The following is a 17,846-nucleotide window of genomic DNA, read 5'->3' on the forward strand; positions in this document are numbered from 1 at the left end:
ATTGTAATATATATATATATATATATATATATATATATATATATATATATATATATATATATATATATATATATATAACAATTATTCAACAGGTGTTGTTATAAACAGCACCAACAACCTACAACAATTATACCTGTGTGAAACAAACGATGATTTCTGCATATAATTCTTCATAAATTAATTAATTTGCTTATTCATTTATTTATAATTTTATTCGCACACTCAGTTGCCTCATCATACGCATTTGCAAAAACTGAACCGCTGTTTTTTGTAAAAGATATTTGCGTATTTCATTTAAATTAAAAAAAATACCAATAACCTGGAGCAAACAGTAAGCATTAAAACAGGTGTTTGGTTGTAATAAAGCAAACACATCAAATCAACTAAGAAAGTTTTTTTTTTTGTTAGCATTAAGTGTTAATGTAAAATTATTGTATGTTATTTTACGAAACAAAACACAAATTAATAAAAAAATAAGTTTTAAATGTGTTTTAAACATGTTCAATTTAAATAGAAAACATTCATAACTTTGACCAAACTTAGTCGAAACATAACATAAATTAACACGTAACTAAACATTAACGGCAACACGTCATTAAATAAATGTAATTTGCGAGTCTTTAATTAATTAATGTTTATGAAACATGATGAATTGAAGCCTAAGAGACTAAAATTATTTATAACAACTATCAAAAAATAAAAATAAAAATTACACTCAAATGTAAATTGAGATTTACTCAAATTCCACTCAAATTTCCTCAAATGTATATATATCTAAAATCAACAAAATCAGAACCACTCAAAAAAAAAAAATACCCCTAGGAGGCCTGGTCGACGACCGGGCCGCGGGGACACTAAGCCCCGGAAGCACCTCAAGGTAGCCTCAAGGTAAGGTAGGTAGGCCTAGTCCAGGGTGGCAGGGAGGAAGCAGGCCTGGACTGAAAAGTGTGAATAGGCATAAAAGTGCCTAGTGTCCTCCCCGATACAATCTACAGGAACACTGGGAGCGTGTCACGCCTTAAACATTTAAAATGACATGTTCAACATACCCAAGCTTCCCTCCCACCGCCGCGCACCTCGCGTGCCGCACAAACATTTCTGCTCTTTTTCACTAACTAACATTTTCCCCCGGTGTGTTTTGGGGCCCCGCGTTCTGTAAAATAAATACTCTTTGGTTGTGAGCGCACGCACGCACGCGCCCACACACACGCGCACACACGCACACACACACACACACACACACACACACACACACACACACACACACACACACACACACACACACTCACATACAATGCCTCGGTTTTTCCAATAGGAAGATTCGATGAAAATTTATAATTTCGAGAATGATTAAAGTATCAGTTATTATTTTGATTGTTAAGTAGTAATAATATTTTTTTCTCTGAGGTAACCCTACCCCCCCCCCTTCCACCACCTCCCCCTCACTATTCCTTCCGCATGGAAAACCATGGAAACCAAAGCACGCAGGCAAGCACAGGGCGCCAGTTTTAAATACCTCAGAAAAAAGTAGCAGAGAAACTAGTATGAAAACGACATAGTACATAAAGCAAAGATTCACCCAAACTTCTCAATTAGCCACATTAGAAAAGAAAATAATCGTAAAGGATAGTACTAGGGCATGCTTACAGAGAATGATAGAGAATGATAGTGTGGGGAACTCAATAGGCGAATCCAGTAGGCCCTCATAATAGAGCAGGGGAAGTGTGTTTGACCTGAGCGGGATGATGACAAAACCAAGTGAGACTGGAAGACTTTGAGATCATCTCCGAAGACGAGAGGCATCTCCTGGAGCTGGACACACTTAAGGCTGTAGGAACCAGACAGAATCTCACCGCATAAACTAAAAAAAACATAATAAATGAACCTGGCACAGACAATGTAGCCCATAGATTGATGAAGATTAAGCCACCCTAAAATGTGGCACGGGCATGAATAGGCCCGTAAGTGTTGGCCCTTTTGAGCCATTACCAGTATCAAGAGCTGATACTGGAGATCTGTGGAGGTGCGACTGCACCCTGCGTGACGGGAGATGTCTCCCGTGTAGCCCATATAAGGCGGTGTCTATTTATATCCATCCAAACTCAATCATATAAATGTCTAGCCCACGCTTGAAACAGTCCACGATCCCGGTATTTTGTTCCATAAATAAATTACCCTATTTCCAACCCAATATTTACCCAGGTCTTGTCTGAATTAAAACTGATCCAGTTTATATCCAGTGGTTAATGTTACATTGTGTGCGGATAGACTTACCAACTTATTAATATATATTTTAAATATAATAACATGCTGAAACCCTATAAAGGCGTTTTACTACCATAAGTTTAAATAAGAAAGTAATAATAAAAACTGTAATAATTTTAAATAAAATAAACACTTACATAAATATATATATATATATATATATATATATATATATATATATATATATATATATATATATATATATATATATATATATATATATATATATATATATATATATATAAATTCCGATCGATTTTGAGACCCTAGGTTCGTGTGGAAAATGTACATTGAAGTTACTGAAGGAATTAGGCAACAAATTGATCGGCGTGACAAAGACCAGAGAGCAAAAACCTTCTTGCGCCTCAGTGTCGCAATTCAGAGGGGAAATTCCTGTTGCATCTGTTGTCCAACTTCAGAGGAATTCGAAGAGGTGTTTGACTTGCAACAGTGATCGAATGTGTCTAAGACATTTGTTAAGGGATCCCGTTGGTGTGTTTTTCATTTGGAATTGTTGTGTATATGTCAAGGCCACATTTTGTAATCAATGTGTGTGTGTGTGTGTGTGTGTGTGTGTGTGTGTGTGTGTGTGTGTGTGTGTGTGTGTGTGTGTGTGTGTGTGTGTGTACTCACCTAGTTGTACTCACCTAGTGCAAGAATAACCACAAAAAAACGTGTGGTTTTGGTGGAGAGCCGGTGGCTGAGCGGACAGAACACTGGACGCGTGATCCTGTGGTTCCGGGTTCGATCCCGGGCGCCGGCGAGAAACAATGAGCAATTTCTTTCCCCCTTTTGCCCCCTGTTGCCTAGCAGTAAATAGGTACCTGGGAGTTTAGTCAGCTGTCATGGGCTGCTTCCTGGGGGTGGAGGCCTGGTCGAGGACCGGCCCGCGGTGACACTAAGCCCCGAAATCATCTCAAGATATGTGTAAGTATACACATAGGGAAAATACAAATAAAATATTCCGAGCGCTTTCGTTATTAAACAAATTTTCAAGGAACTAAAATTTCAATGAGGTTAGATAGTTATAAATAGAAGCTGCATCGTATGGGCCAAGAGCTCTTTTGCCCGAATCGCTATGCGTACTAGGCTTTATCTAGCTTTATTCCTAGCGTACTAGGAATGGCTATGCGTACTAGCGTACTAGGCTTTATCTAGCTTTATTCCTAGCGTACTAGGAATCGCTATGCGTACTAGGCTTTATCTAGCTTTATTCCTAGCTTACTAGGAATCGCTATGCGTACTAGGCTTTAGGTATTGTATGTACTATCTCTATTGTATCTCTATCTTTAAATCCAACATTATGTAACTCAATGTATGTACCTTTACCTGAATAAAAAAATCTAAATCTAAATCTAAATCTTTTACAGTTTTGTTAATTTTTATGTTCATAGCGACCGGGAGCGGTGCTGCACCTTGTTGTCAAACACAAAGCCAAATTGAAGTCACCAGAGCTGAGAGGCATGAGTTACGAGGAAGGACTAAAGGAATTCAACCTCAAGTCACTGGTAGATGAAAACAAGTCAGGGGGGGGGGAGCCATGATTAAAACCGACGAGAGTATTAACCAGGGGTTAGGATTTATCACGTGTCCACTTACGAAACCTGTACATCTTTCCTGAATCATGGCGGCTTGGTCTGTATTTATTAACAGTTTACGAGATGGTAAACCTTGCAACGCGAGGTTATTGTTGTTATAAACAACCTCATAGCGCTTCAGCGCTCATTAACTCATTCATAAATTCAAGGTAAGCCACCATGACTGAAGAATGATGCACATGTTTCGTAAGTGGACATTTCAGTGCTTGAGGAATCTTAGCGAAGAAGTCCTGGTCAGAGACCAAGTCGTGAGGACACTAATTCTCGGAATCAAATTAACCTCCTTAGGGGAGCCAGAACTGTGAAGGATTTCATTCATCCTTCTGAAGATGTATTATTAAATACGAAAGTACTTAAGGAAATTCCTGTTTCAATTCTTCCTTCGTGGTCTGACACTGTCACATATATATATATATATATATATATATATATATATATATATATATATATATATATATATATATATATATATATATATATATATATATGCGAACAAGCCTGAATGGTCCCCAGGACTATATGCAACTTCTGGGGTGTGAGTTTTCAGTTATATATATATATATATATATATATATATATATATATATATATATATATATATATATATATATATATATATAAGCACAAGATAATTCAGCCATCGCCTCGCGGCATCGGAAAAACCCGACATATCCCCGACCATGCGGAAGCTGACTCGTCAAGTTCAACAGCTGGTTGTAGATAAAAAAAAAGCTTGCTCACGGTGGTCCATATCCCACTCCCACCAACCCAAGGTTATCCATACTATCCTCTTCATCCTAATCCTGCCTCCACTCTTTATCAGTTGGGTGAGTGACGGTTGGGACGAGATCTAGGTGGTATCGGAACGCGAAGTCGCCTTTACGTGTGGCGACGGGAAATTGAAATGTTGAGATGGCTGATGAGGATTGCAAGGAGGTGGGGTGCGAGGTGTTGCATAGAGGCGGCGTGGAGGTCTATTGCAACCACAGGTACATACACAGGTACAGACACCCACACAGGTACACACACACATACACACAGGTACACACAAAAGCCCGCGTAAATACACACACAAATCACATACAAACTATTACATTCTCGTCTTTAAGACTTTCAAAAGTTAAACCAAATAAAGAAGAAGAAGTATATGTATATATATATATTTAATTTCGGATCTTTCTAGGACCTGAACTTGTGTGGTTCCTCGGCCACTTAACAGGCGATTGTAAGACGTCCCTAACAATCGTTGAGGAAATATTACACACGAGCTATAAATCATCACACAATACGGAACGGTGTGTGTGTGTGTGTGTGTGTGTGTGTGTGTGTGTGTGTGTGTGTGTGTGTGTGTGTGTGTGTGTGTGTGTGTGTGTGATTGTAGAAGATCCTCAATTTGAACATTTCACGAATACAAATAAAATAATAAACCTTATCAATATTTTCTCACTAATAACACAAAAATACAAAATTAAAAATTAAAAAAAAAATTAATAAACTACCAAATCAAAAAATAATAAATAGATTAAATCAAGAAATAAATAAAATAAAAAATAAAATAATTAAAAAATAATTACAAAAATAATAAAAACTAATAAACCTAAATCAAAAACATAAAACAATAAATACCAAAATAAACCAATCAATAAACCTAGCTCATAACAGAAAGACAAGAACACTGAACACGAGTTATGAGCACAAACCGACAACACAAACTCGGGGAGGCATAAAAATAAAACAAAAGCACCGCAGGAGGATAAAAAAAATCCATGGAAACAAAAACACTGTAAAAACAGAACAAGAATGCACAAGTTGCTTAATAAACCACCCATTCCCCCCCTCCCTCCCCTCCCCCCCCACACACACACAAAAAAAAAAAGATGGAAGGAAAAAGCCAAAAATGAATGTTTAAAAAGGACAGGCGACAAACGAGAGAAACATAACACCAAATATACAGGAATGGAGAGATTGTCACGGTTACCAGGAATCGTTCGCCTGTCCACCAGACGGGTACCAAAGCCTCTAGGTATCGTTCGCCTGTCCACCAGACAGGTACCAAAGCCTCTAGGTATCGTTCGCCTGTCCACCAGACGGGTACCAAAGCCTCTAGGTATCGTTCGCCTGTCCACCAGACAGGTACCAAAGACTCTAGGTATCGTTCGCCTGTCCACCAGACAGGTACCAAAGCCTCTAGGTATCGTTCGCCTGTCCACCAGACGGGTACCAAAGCCTCTAGGTATCGTTCGCCTGTCCACCAGACGGGTACCAAAGCCTCTAGGTATCGTTCGCCTGTCCACCAGACGGGTACCAAAGCCTCTAGGTATCGTTCGCCTGTCCACCAGACGGGTACCAAAGCCTCTAGGTATCGTTCGCCTGTCCACCAGACAGGTACCAAAGCCTCTAGGTATCGTTCGCCTGTCCACCAGACAGGTACCAAAGCCTCTAGGTATCGTTCGCCTGTCCACCAGACAGGTACCAAAGCCTCTAGGTATCGTTCGCCTGTCCTCCTCCCGACAGGTATTGAGGGCTATTACGTCTGAGTACATTACCAATCTCTCCTATCAAAATATTCTACAGGACCTTCATTTCCACGGCCCACACAATGGAAGATTCGTGAGAGACATTACTGATATAACAAAAAACGTGACCCTTCTACTGCCAATAACAAAAAGATTGAATTAGTAATATACTATAAGAGCAAGAAGACTGCTAACTTGCTTATGAAAACGACTCCTGACCCCAAACAAAAAATCTCTTCAAAGAGACGAATATCATCTTTGCCTTCACATGCCCACTTAAGAGACTCTCAGCCCCAACGATCTCAGTGTATAGGCAAGACAACAATATTTCTTTCAAGACGCCTAACAATGGACAAACATCAAGGCAGTAATCAAGGAACATACAGTCTCTACACACAACCAGATCATCATCATCAGAGATATCATGACAAAATAATCACTAAAATCACTATCACTAAAATCTTAAAAAGTGATATTAGAGATATCACTAAAATAATCGACAGATTGAGTGACAATAGAAGACTGGAGATTGACGAAGCACTACGCATCAAACACACACAGCCAACTTTTGTATTTTAGATCTGATGATGAATACAAAAAGTATTCTAAACGTCATGAATCTCAATAAAGAGTAAAAAAAGTATTTTAACAAGATGTTTGCTACGTCACTGATTCTAGTATATATATATATATATATATATATATATATATATATATATATATATATATATATATATATATATATATATATATATATATATATATTATATAATATATATATATAAAATACGCTTTATTCCATCCCTTTCCGTCTTGACATGACAAGATTAAAAGATCTATTCTAGTAACCTCATGCAATTTATTCCAAAATGCAAATGCATTTCATTTAAACTCCTGAAGTAGTTTATTATAATATTCTAATGAAATATATTTCAATATACAAATATAGTCTATTAAAAAAAAATCTAAAACAAATTATTGAAAACTCAAAAACCACATCAGAATAAAATAGTACCTGGAATCTTTTCAAACAAAAACAAATACACTCAGAAAACACGACAAAATAAACAATAATCATAAACAAGGAGAAGCGAAACACACAACAAATAAACAAAAAACATGAAATAAATTACCGTAAATCCATTCGTGACAGAAGAAAAAAATCGATATAACACACAAGAACACTGCAAAAGAAAATGGGGGAAAATATGAGAAAATAGTTAAAATTTGTCAATTAGAATATGGTTAAATATATATATATATATATATATATATATATATATATATATATATATATATATATATATATATATATATATATATATATATATATATATATCAGTTCCCATATGAATAAATTTAAGGGGGGTTTTAGATTTATGAAAATAATGAGAGAGAGAGAGAGAGAGAGAGAGAGAGAGAGAGAGAGAGAGAGAGAGAGAGAGAGAGAGAGAGAGAGAGAGAGATTAGGGGAGACAAAGACAGAAAAAGGTACATTGGTATTGTTAAACTTTACATTACGGGGCTGTACCATCAGAAACCGAATGAGAATCCCTCGCATAGAAATGGCCATTTGATCTGAAGGACTTCCCTTGTATCTTCCACAAAAACAGACACACGCACACACACACACACACACACACACACACACACACACACACACACACACACACACACACACACACACACACACACACTTAACCGGAACAATAACTGGTGAGTTACGAAAAGTTGAGAGACCTCAGAAGCGAAGAAATGAACATCATTACGAGATGTGTGTGTGTGTGTGTGTGTGTGTGTGTGTGTGTGTGTGTGTGTGTGTGTGTGTGTGTGTGTGTGTGTGTGTGTGTGTGTGTGTGTGTGTGTGTGTGTGTGTGTGTGTGTGTGTGTGTGTGTGTGTGTGTGTGTGTGCGTGCGCGCGCGCGCGAGTGATGGTAGGGTAGGATACGAACCAGAGCGAAGTGAATGTGTGTGTGTGTGGGTAAATTCCCTGCGTGTTTTATACGGCGGAAAGACATTGAGCGGTGAGGAAAAGGTTAATTAGCGAGCTAGGAATGGAGTGATTGGAGGTGTGTGTGTGTGTTACAGATGTAATGTGCTTTTTGTGCCGCTGTGTGGGTGCTCTGGTGCTGATATTTCACACACACACCTACACACCCACACACACACAGGAGCCGGGATCCAGCCAGCCAGCTAGCTCCCTACCCCCAACCTAAACAGTACAAAAGTAAGTCCCCCCCCTTCCGTTAAACTGAATGAACACATCAGTAAGGTCTCGTATAACGTCAGGGGAAAATTGTGCATATATTATCGTGAATGGCGACAAGCTCGGTGATGATGGCTTTCCCAGGATAATCGAAGTGACTGGTACCGTGGCTCACATCGTCCTGGGAATGTAGACTACACTCTATAGTATCAGATGAAGTCTGATTTGGCCCCTCGTAGATTTTTGGGTGATGTTGATGTGAGGTGTGGGGGGGAGGGGGAGGGGGAAGTTGTAAGGAAAGGTGGAAAGATTTGTGTGTCTACTCACCTTGTTGTGCTTGCGGGTGTGTGTGTGTGTGTGTGTGTGTGTGTTTGTGTGTGTGTGTGTGTGTGTGTGTGCGTGTGTGTGTGTGTGTACTCACCTAGTTGTACTCACCTAGTTGTGTTTGCGGGGGTTGAGCTCTGGCTCTTTGGTCCCGCCTCTCAACCGTCAATCAACAGGTGTACAGATTCCTGAGCCTATCGGGCTCTGTCATATCTACACTTGAAACTGTGTATGGAGTCAGCCTCCACCACATCACTTCCTAATGCATTCCATTTGTCAACCACTCTGACACTAAAAAAGTTCTTTCTAATATCTCTGTGGCTCATTTGGGCACTCAGTTTCCACCTGTGTCCCCTAGTACGTGTGCCCCTTGTGTTAAATAGACTGTCTTTATCTACCCTATCAATCCCCTTCAGAATCTTGAATGTGGTGATCATGTCCCCCCTAACTCTTCTGAAAAATATCTGGTACTGTGTGTGTGTGTGTGTGTGTGTGTGTGTGTGTGTGTGTGTGTGTGTGTGTGTGTGTGTGTGTGTACTCACCTAATTATGCTTGCGACGGGGGGTTGAGCTTTAGGCTCTTTGGACCCGCCTCTCAACCGTCAATTCCTGAGCTGAAGCGCTATTATATCTACATTTGAAATTGTGCATGGAGTCTGCCTCCATACACAGGCAGAGCTCTCAGTACCAAAATGAGTCACAAAGACATTAGAAAGATATTTTTCAGTATCAGAGTAGTTAGTAAATGGAATGCACTAGGAATTGATGTGGTGGAGGCTGACCCCCATACACAATTGCAAATATGATAGGATAGAGCTCAAGATGTTCAGGAATCTGTACACCCGTAGATTGACGGTTGAGAGGCTGGACCAAAGAGCCGAAGTTCAACCCCCGCAAGCAAGTGGGGAAGTACACACACACACACAGAAATATTAGATATTAGAAAGAACTTTTTTAGTGTCAGAGTGGTTGACAAATAGAATGCATTAGGAAGTGATGTGGTGGAGGCTGACTCCATACACAGTTTCAAGTGTAGATATGATAAGAGCCCAATAGGCTCAGGAATCTGTACACCTGTTGATTGACGGTTGAGAGGCGGGACCAAAGAGCCAGAGCTCAACCCCCGCAAACACAACTAGGTGAGTACAGCTTATCGTAGCCCGTCCCCTGGCAAAATGCGGACCCATCTAACCCGCTTTCAATAACACATCAGTATTACCAATACCCGAGATCTCCTCACCCAGCCGTGCTAAGGAATCAGTGTAAACATGCACAAACTCGTTTCGTTTGGTGTAAGGCTTAAAGCCTATCACCCGGGGTTATTGTAATTTGCCACCACGATACCTCACTCACCAACCAGCAAGTATAATTTAGCCCCGAGTATAGGGCTTCATGCAGGTCGGCGTTCAATCCTCGACCGTGCAAGTGGTTGGGCACCATTCCTTCCTCCCTGCCCGTCCCTATCCCAAATCCTTATCCTGATCCCTTCCCAGTGCTATAGTCGTAATTGGCTTGGCGCTTTCCCCCTGATAATTCCTTCCTTCCAGTGTATATCCCCCGATAACTGGAGTACCACTTTATCGGTGCATTAATTCGGGGATTATCTTACAGTATTAAATATTAATAGTTAAAAGACAATGAACAAATCCACAAGGGCCGTGACGAAGGTTCGAATCTACAGTCCGAGTGGCTCCCAGACGCTGCCTTAATCGACTGAGCTACGACATGGTTAAAAGAATTGCAACCGGGAAATCATCCTGATTTACCGACGGATCGGCCCTTTGTGGATGTGTTCATTTGATGCATCACGCTATTGTGATTTCTGTGTGGAATTAAAAGACAAGAAAAGTATTTTATTGTATGTCACTTGCAAGTATATATATATATATATATATATATATATATATATATATATATATATATATATATATATATATACACATATATATATATATGCACTCAATGTTCAATGAATTATAGGGTTCAGTTCCTGAGCCCATTACATATGCCTCTGTGACTTTATAATAATCATGTATAAAATTAATTCTACCTCCTGAAGTCTAGCGAAAAAGTAAACATGAGACAAAGAATCTTGCCGAATGAAATAAACATAGCAAAAAAAATAAATAAACATAGCTCGTGTGAAATAAATCACAGTTTGTCTGATATAAACACAGTATGAAATATAGACACCACGTATAAACATTACCCAACACAAGGCTACCCGCTTGGTACCACAATACCACAATACACAGTACCGCAGTCAAGGTACCCACCCCCGAGCAAGCCCAAGTATTCTACCCCTAATCGCTTACCTCCATGTATACCTCCATGTATACCGCACTACCTCCATGTATTCCAGGTTTGGCTTTATCAACGGCCTCTTGAGCGCCCGGCGAGGTATAGATGGCGCGAATTTCGATGCTTTCTTATCGCGTATGGGGGATATTGCGGATATTTTTGGGAGGAGTCGTTTTCGCGGGCAATGCGGATGTGTGAGCGTAAGTGGGTCTGATGGTGGCGGGGGCGTTTCCAACTTGTGATAACAGCGAAGTAGAGTTTAAGTTGGGGAGTTTTTACAAAAATATCAAGGCTGGATTTTTTTTTAGTTTTTAAACGAGTATTAAGGGTGGAAGTTTTACAAGTATTAAGGGTGGAAGTTTTTTTTGGAGGAGGGGGGAGGGAGTTTTTAAACAAGTGTCAAGGGGTGGAGTGTTTTTTTTTAGGGAGTTTTTAAACAAGTGTCATGGGTAGAGGTTTGTTTTTAGGGAATTTTTAATTAATCGTGTCAATGGTAGAGTTGTTTCGAATCTGTTTTTAAACAAGTGTCAAGATTGGAGTTGTTTGGAGGGATTTCTAAACAAGTGTTACGGGTGGAGTTGATTGGAATGTGTTTTTAAACAAGCGTCAAAGTGGATTTTTTTTTTTAATTTAAACATTTGTTAAACAAATGTCCACGTAGGTTTTCGGGTGTTTTTAATTACACATTTAATTGCACATGGTGTCAAGTGTGGAGGTTGTTTGGGAGAAGTCTGTAAACAAGTATCCACGTGTTAAGTTGTTTGAAAAGAGCTTTTATACAAGTGCTAAGAGTGAAGATTTCTTTTTGGAGCGAGTTTTCATTCGCGTTCGCTTTGATTTTCATCGACAAATTTCATCAAATCGTAGAGTAGTTTACAGTGGAGTTCTCATGGCAACTCCCAGACAAGTGAGAGTTCTCATGGCAACTCCCAGACAAGTGAGAGCTCTCATGGCAACTCCCAGACAAGTGAGAGCTCTCATGGCAACTCCCAGACAAGTGAGAGTTATCATGGCAACTCCCAGACAAGTGAGAGCTCTCATGGCAACTCCCAGACAAGTGAGAGTTCTCATGGCAACTCTCAGACAAGTGAGAGCTCTCATGGCAACTCCCAGACAAGTGAGAGCTCTCATGGCAACTCCAGACAAGTGAGAGCTCTCATGGCAACTCCCAGACAAGTGAGAGTTCTCACGGCAACTCCCAGACAAGTGAGAGTTCTCATGGCAACTCCCAGACAAGTGAGAGTTCTCATGGCAACTCCCAGACAAGTGAGAGTTCTCATGGCAACTCCCAGACAAGTGAGGGTTCTCATGGCAACTCCCAGACAAGTGAGAGTTCTCATGGCAACTCCCAGACAAGTGAGAGCTCTCACGGCAACTCCCAGACAAGGTAGAGTTCTCACGGCAACTCCCAGACAAGTGAGAGTTCTCACGGCAACTCCCAGACAAGTGAGAGCTCTCACGGCAACTCCCAGACAAGTGAGAGTTCTCACGGCAACTCCCAGACAAGTGAGAGTTCTCATGGCAACTCCCAGACAAGTGAGAGCTCTCACGGCAACCTAACCCAATCTAGTGTAAGAATTAGAGGGAACAAAGTCGCAGATGAGGAGGCGGCCAGAGCACATTCCTTGACACCTCTAGACACCCTTAACAATTGACACCTCTAGGACAATTCCTTGACATCTCTTAAGAGTCTAGACCCTGGAAACCCAAACCGAAACTGTCTCTATTTTCTGCTTGTTACAACTTGTAATAAAGTTGTTACATCTTGGCTTAACGTGTTTATGACGTATTAGAACGTTGTTACAACTTGCTATATTGGTTGTTATAACTGGTTAGGAGGTGTTAAAACTTGTTCGAACGTTGTACCAACGTCGTAGTTTTGGTGTGTGTTCGGCGGGGAGCCACAAGAAAGACTGTCGCCCCTCAAGAACACTTGTTCTACCCTTTGGCAGTCAGATGTTGTTTTAGATTCAGCTACTGGGAACAAAACGTTGCAAGTAGCACGGGCTATGGTGACCCCGTAGAGGACTTACCTAGCACAGGAGCGGGGCTGGGCCGAGTTGTTCCCTCTACTTCAGACATCAAGGACCGGAAACCTGTATGCTGGTGCGTCTCCCAGACCACGGATCCCTTTTACCCAATGAGCAGAGTTTCTTTCACCTTGATGTCCCTGTTCACCTAGCAGTAAATAGGTACCTGGGAGTTAGACAGCTGCTACTGGCTGCTTCCTAGGGGGTGTGTAACAAAAAGGAGGCCTGGTCGAGAAACAATGGGAAGAGTTTCTTTCACCCTGATGCCCCTGTTACCTAGCAGTAAATAGGTACCTGGATGTTAGTCAGCTGTCAAAGGCTGCTTCCAGGGAGTGGAGCCCTAGTCGAGGACCTGGGCCGCGGGGACGCTAAGCCTCGTAATCATCTCAAGATAACCTCAAGATAACCTCAAGATAACCTCCCCCGCCCGAATATACTCGGTGTTTGCCTTGCACGACTACACATGGCCCATCCACGCCTCCCGGCCCATCTCTTCCGCCTTCGTATGAATGATTCTCCTGCACGCTGGCGGAGCCCACAGCAAGATGGACACAGGAACACTTCCACCTTTACTGCCCACGTTTTTACTCTGCTCGAGCCTCTGTAGCCACCTGCTTAACCTTCATATCCCGCGCCTCACGCTTACCGTACTTCTCGACGGAGCAGGGCCCAGATTCACGAAGCAGTTACGCAAGTACTTACGAACGTGTACATCTTTCCTCAATCTTTGACGGCTTTGGTTATATTATTAAACAGTTTACAAGCATGAAAACTTGCCAATCAACTGTTGTTATTGTTATAAACAGCCTCCTGGTGCTCCAGAGGTCATTAACTGTTTAATAATTGTAAACAAAGCCGCCAAAGATTGAGAAAAGATGTACAGGTTCGTAAGTGCTTGCGTAACTGCTTCGTGAATGTGGATCCAGGTCTTCAAGAAACACTGTACGCTACTCTACAATACATGTTTACCTTGATAATCTCTACAGGACTACATCGATGCATGTGTCTCGACCTCCTGTTCTTATATTGCTCTACTATAAGACTACCTCTTGACTATATATACTCTTATAGACTTATAGTCAAGGTAGTCTTATAGTCTAAGACTATAAGACTACCTTGACTGGCTGCGACTCGTCCTTCCGCTGACTTATATTATTACTTCACTAAGGGAATATACACTCGTCGTCTTACCAAATTTGGGTTGGCAGGGCACGTACGGCTTAGCCCCGGAAGGAATGGTGCCCAACCACTTGGACAGTCTGGGATTGAACGCCGACCTACATGAAGCAAGACCGTTGCTCTACCGTCCAGCCCAAGTGGTTAGGCACTTAAGAGCCACGGGTGAGATGCTGCAGTTTGAAATCTGATGCAGGTATACTGATCTATGCAAGTCTGGAAAGGATTGTCGATATACCCAGATATACGTGTTTGTACGTCTTGAAGCCAGCTAGGGACTGTCCCGCACGGGATTTTTTTTTTTTTTTTTTATTAAGATATGAGGTACATCTGCATTAGTGCAGCTACCCTAGACTATATGAAGTGGAGTACAGTGTGTCAAAAAGCTAACTAGGTGATGCTATTAAAATCCCCATCACACAGGATGGTTAGTCATACAGAGGCATGTGATAAGCGGTCTGCACTGGCAGACTCCGGATGCATTTTGAGGATATCAACAACACAAGATTGAATAAGGTAGCAGTGGTAATACAAGTCCCCATCTCGCAGGATGGTTAGTCATACAGAGCCATGTGTTTAATAGCCTGCACTGGCAAATTTTGGGTATACTATGGGAGACAACGCACAAGTTGCCTAACTCTTGGGGTTAGACACCTACTGTTTCGGAGCTGCATCCTGGGGACCTTGCGGGGGTTGAGCTCTGGCTCTTTGGTCCCGCCTCTCAACCGTCAATCAACAGGTGTACAGACTCCTGAGCCTACTGGACTCTATCATATCTACATTTGAAGCTGTGTATGGAGTCAGCCTCCACCACATCACTGCCTAATGCATTCCACCTGTATGGAATGTGTGTGTGTGTGTGTGTGTGTGTGTGTGTGTGTGTGTGTGTGTGTGTGTGTGTGTGTGTGTGTGTGCGTGCGTGCGTGCGTGCGTGCGTGCGTGCGTGCGTGCGTGCGTGCGTGCGTGCGTGCGTGCGCATGTGCGTGCTCGTGTGTTAGAGAGAAATATATGTAGCAGACACGATAAAGGCAAAATAGATTAATTAGAAAGGCGGGGTCCAAGAGCTAACAGCTCGATTCTGCAGGCACAAATAGTAAACACACACCCCCGAGTCTTGAGAAGAGTAGAGGAGGGATGGGAGGGAGGGATGGGAGGGAGGGATGGGAGGGAGGGATGGGAGGGAGGGATGGGAGGGAGGGATGGGAGGGAGAGAGGATAGCCGATGCAACACCAAGCAATAAATCCTGAAGGTGATAAAAATTTGGCGAAGAGTTTCCAAATTTAATTTAGCGCTCTGGGCCGTCTACCATTCCTCTTTGATTCATTACGCCGCACTCCACGGTGAAAAAAAAGGAAAATATTCCAGTTTATGCTACAAAGTATGAAAAAAAAAGAACCATTTGGCGCCTGACGACACTATAAAGGCATTTCAAAGGAGAATTATGCTTTAACCTCTACGCCACTCGAAGCTATTTACGATGTTCTTCTGTGCTCAAAGCGATACTTTCTATTTTCCCCCATTTGATTTGTTAACTATTTTTAAACATGCGAGTCTCCTTGTAGTACTTTTAAATAGTTGAGCCGTTTTCGGGGGTACTGTTAACGGTGGACCAGCCTCACTGGCCAGCCGTTAACAGTACCACCAGTGAGGACCACTGACCTCACTGCGCCAGCCGTTAACGGAAAGGCGGTACCGCTAAGGGAGGTATACTGTTAACGGAGGTACTGCTATCGGAGGTACCCATAACGGAGGAAAATCGAAAGATAGGTAGACACAAAAGGAAGGTGTGGTAAAACCAACAGAGATGTAACCTCTAACAGAACTATCCCAACAGATGTAACCTCTAACAGAACTATCCCAACAGATGTAACCTCTAACAGAACTATCCCAACAGATGTAACCTCTAACAGAACTATCCCAACAGATGTAACCTCTAACAGAACTATCCCAACAGCTGTAACCTCTAACAGAACTATCCCAACAGATGTAACCTCTAACAGAACTATCCCAACAGATGTAACCTCTAACAACTAGCCAGCTGTACCTCTAACAGAACTATCCCAACAGCTGTAACTAGAACTATCCCAACAGATTTACCCTACCAAACACAGGCATGTCAAGCTGAGGGCCACCCCCCCCCCCTCGAGGGCCACCCCCCCCCTCGAGGGCCACCCCCCCCCTCGAGGGCCACAGAGGGCCACCCCCCCCCTCGAGGGCCCCCCCCCCCCTCGAGGGCCACCCCCTCCGAGGGCCACCCCCTCCGAGGGCCACAGAGGGCCACCACCCCCCCCCCCTCGAGGGCCACAAGGCCACCCCCCCACAGAGGGCCACAAGGCCCCCCCCGAGGGCCACAGAGGGCCACCCCCCCCCCACAGAGGGCCACACACCACAACCAATTGAAGTCATTTAATACAAAATTATGGCAGAATAATGAAGTAGTTTAACAAAATAAACAAACAACGAAATTTTAAACGGCAAAATAAAGACTTCTTTCTATGCAACAGCAACAAATACATTGTATACAAAAAAAATACAACAGTTCAAAATGAACATTTATTTACGACTTTTCAGTCATTTTTAGAGTTTTGTCCCGAGGCTTGACACCTGTTTTTTTTTAATGACAGGTGTTGATCAGGGTCCACAGGTGTGCTTGCAACGGGCAACAGGTGTGCTTGCAACGGACCGCATGTTTGACATGCCTGCACAGAGCAATCTCAACAGATGCACCCCTAACAGAGCGATCACAACAGAGCTCCCCTTACCAGAGCGATCACAACGAAAGCGTAACTACAGACAGAGCCCTTAACAGGGACGCCCCCTAACAGAGACGCCCCCTAACAGAGACGCCCCATAACAGAAACGCCCCCAAACAGAGACGCCCCCTAACAGAGACGCCCCAACAGAGACACCCCTAACAGGGACGCCCCCTAACAGAGACGCCCCAATAGAGACATCCCTAACAGAGACGCCCCCTAACAGAGACGCCCCAACAGACACCCCTAACAGGGGACGCCCCCTAACAGAGACGCCCCCAACAGAGACGACCCCTAACAAAGACGCCCCTAACAAAGACACCCCTAACAGAGACGCCCCCTAACAGAGACGCCCCAACAGAGACACCCCCTAACAGAGACGCCCCTAACAGGGACGCCCCCTAACAGGGACGCCCCTAACAGGAACGGCCCCTAACAGAAACGCTCCAAACAGAGACGCCCCCTAACAGAGACGCCCCTAACAGGGACGCCCCCTAACAGGGACGCCCCCTAACAGCAGCACCAGTTTAATCATTCCCAGGCTCTGCTTCTCCTCCCGCTGCGCTGTCGACATTACTGTAAAACTGTGGAAATATAATTCTAAGATACGACTTAACAAAAAAAGAAGTCTTCTTTGTTTTCTTTGTGAAGGAAGAGGAAGGTGGGATGGGGAAGAA

At 42.6% G+C, this 17,846-nt stretch overlaps 1 protein-coding gene across 1 annotated transcript; it reads left to right on the forward strand.

Annotated features, from left to right (window-relative positions):
• Positions 1 to 4,543: 4,543 nt before the first annotated feature.
• Positions 4,544 to 17,513, forward strand: LOC138351652 (uncharacterized). Its single transcript, XM_069303662.1, has 3 exons — positions 4,544 to 4,690; positions 12,077 to 12,745; positions 17,274 to 17,513. Exons 1-3 carry the CDS (start codon positions 4,544 to 4,546, stop codon positions 17,511 to 17,513), a joined length of 1,056 nt encoding a protein of 351 aa, XP_069159763.1.
• The last annotated feature ends 333 nt before the right edge of the window (positions 17,514 to 17,846 follow it).

This window comes from Procambarus clarkii, chromosome 50 (genome assembly GCF_040958095.1).
Source record: "Procambarus clarkii isolate CNS0578487 chromosome 50, FALCON_Pclarkii_2.0, whole genome shotgun sequence".
In the NCBI taxonomy this organism is placed as follows: Eukaryota; Metazoa; Arthropoda; class Malacostraca; order Decapoda; family Cambaridae; genus Procambarus; species Procambarus clarkii.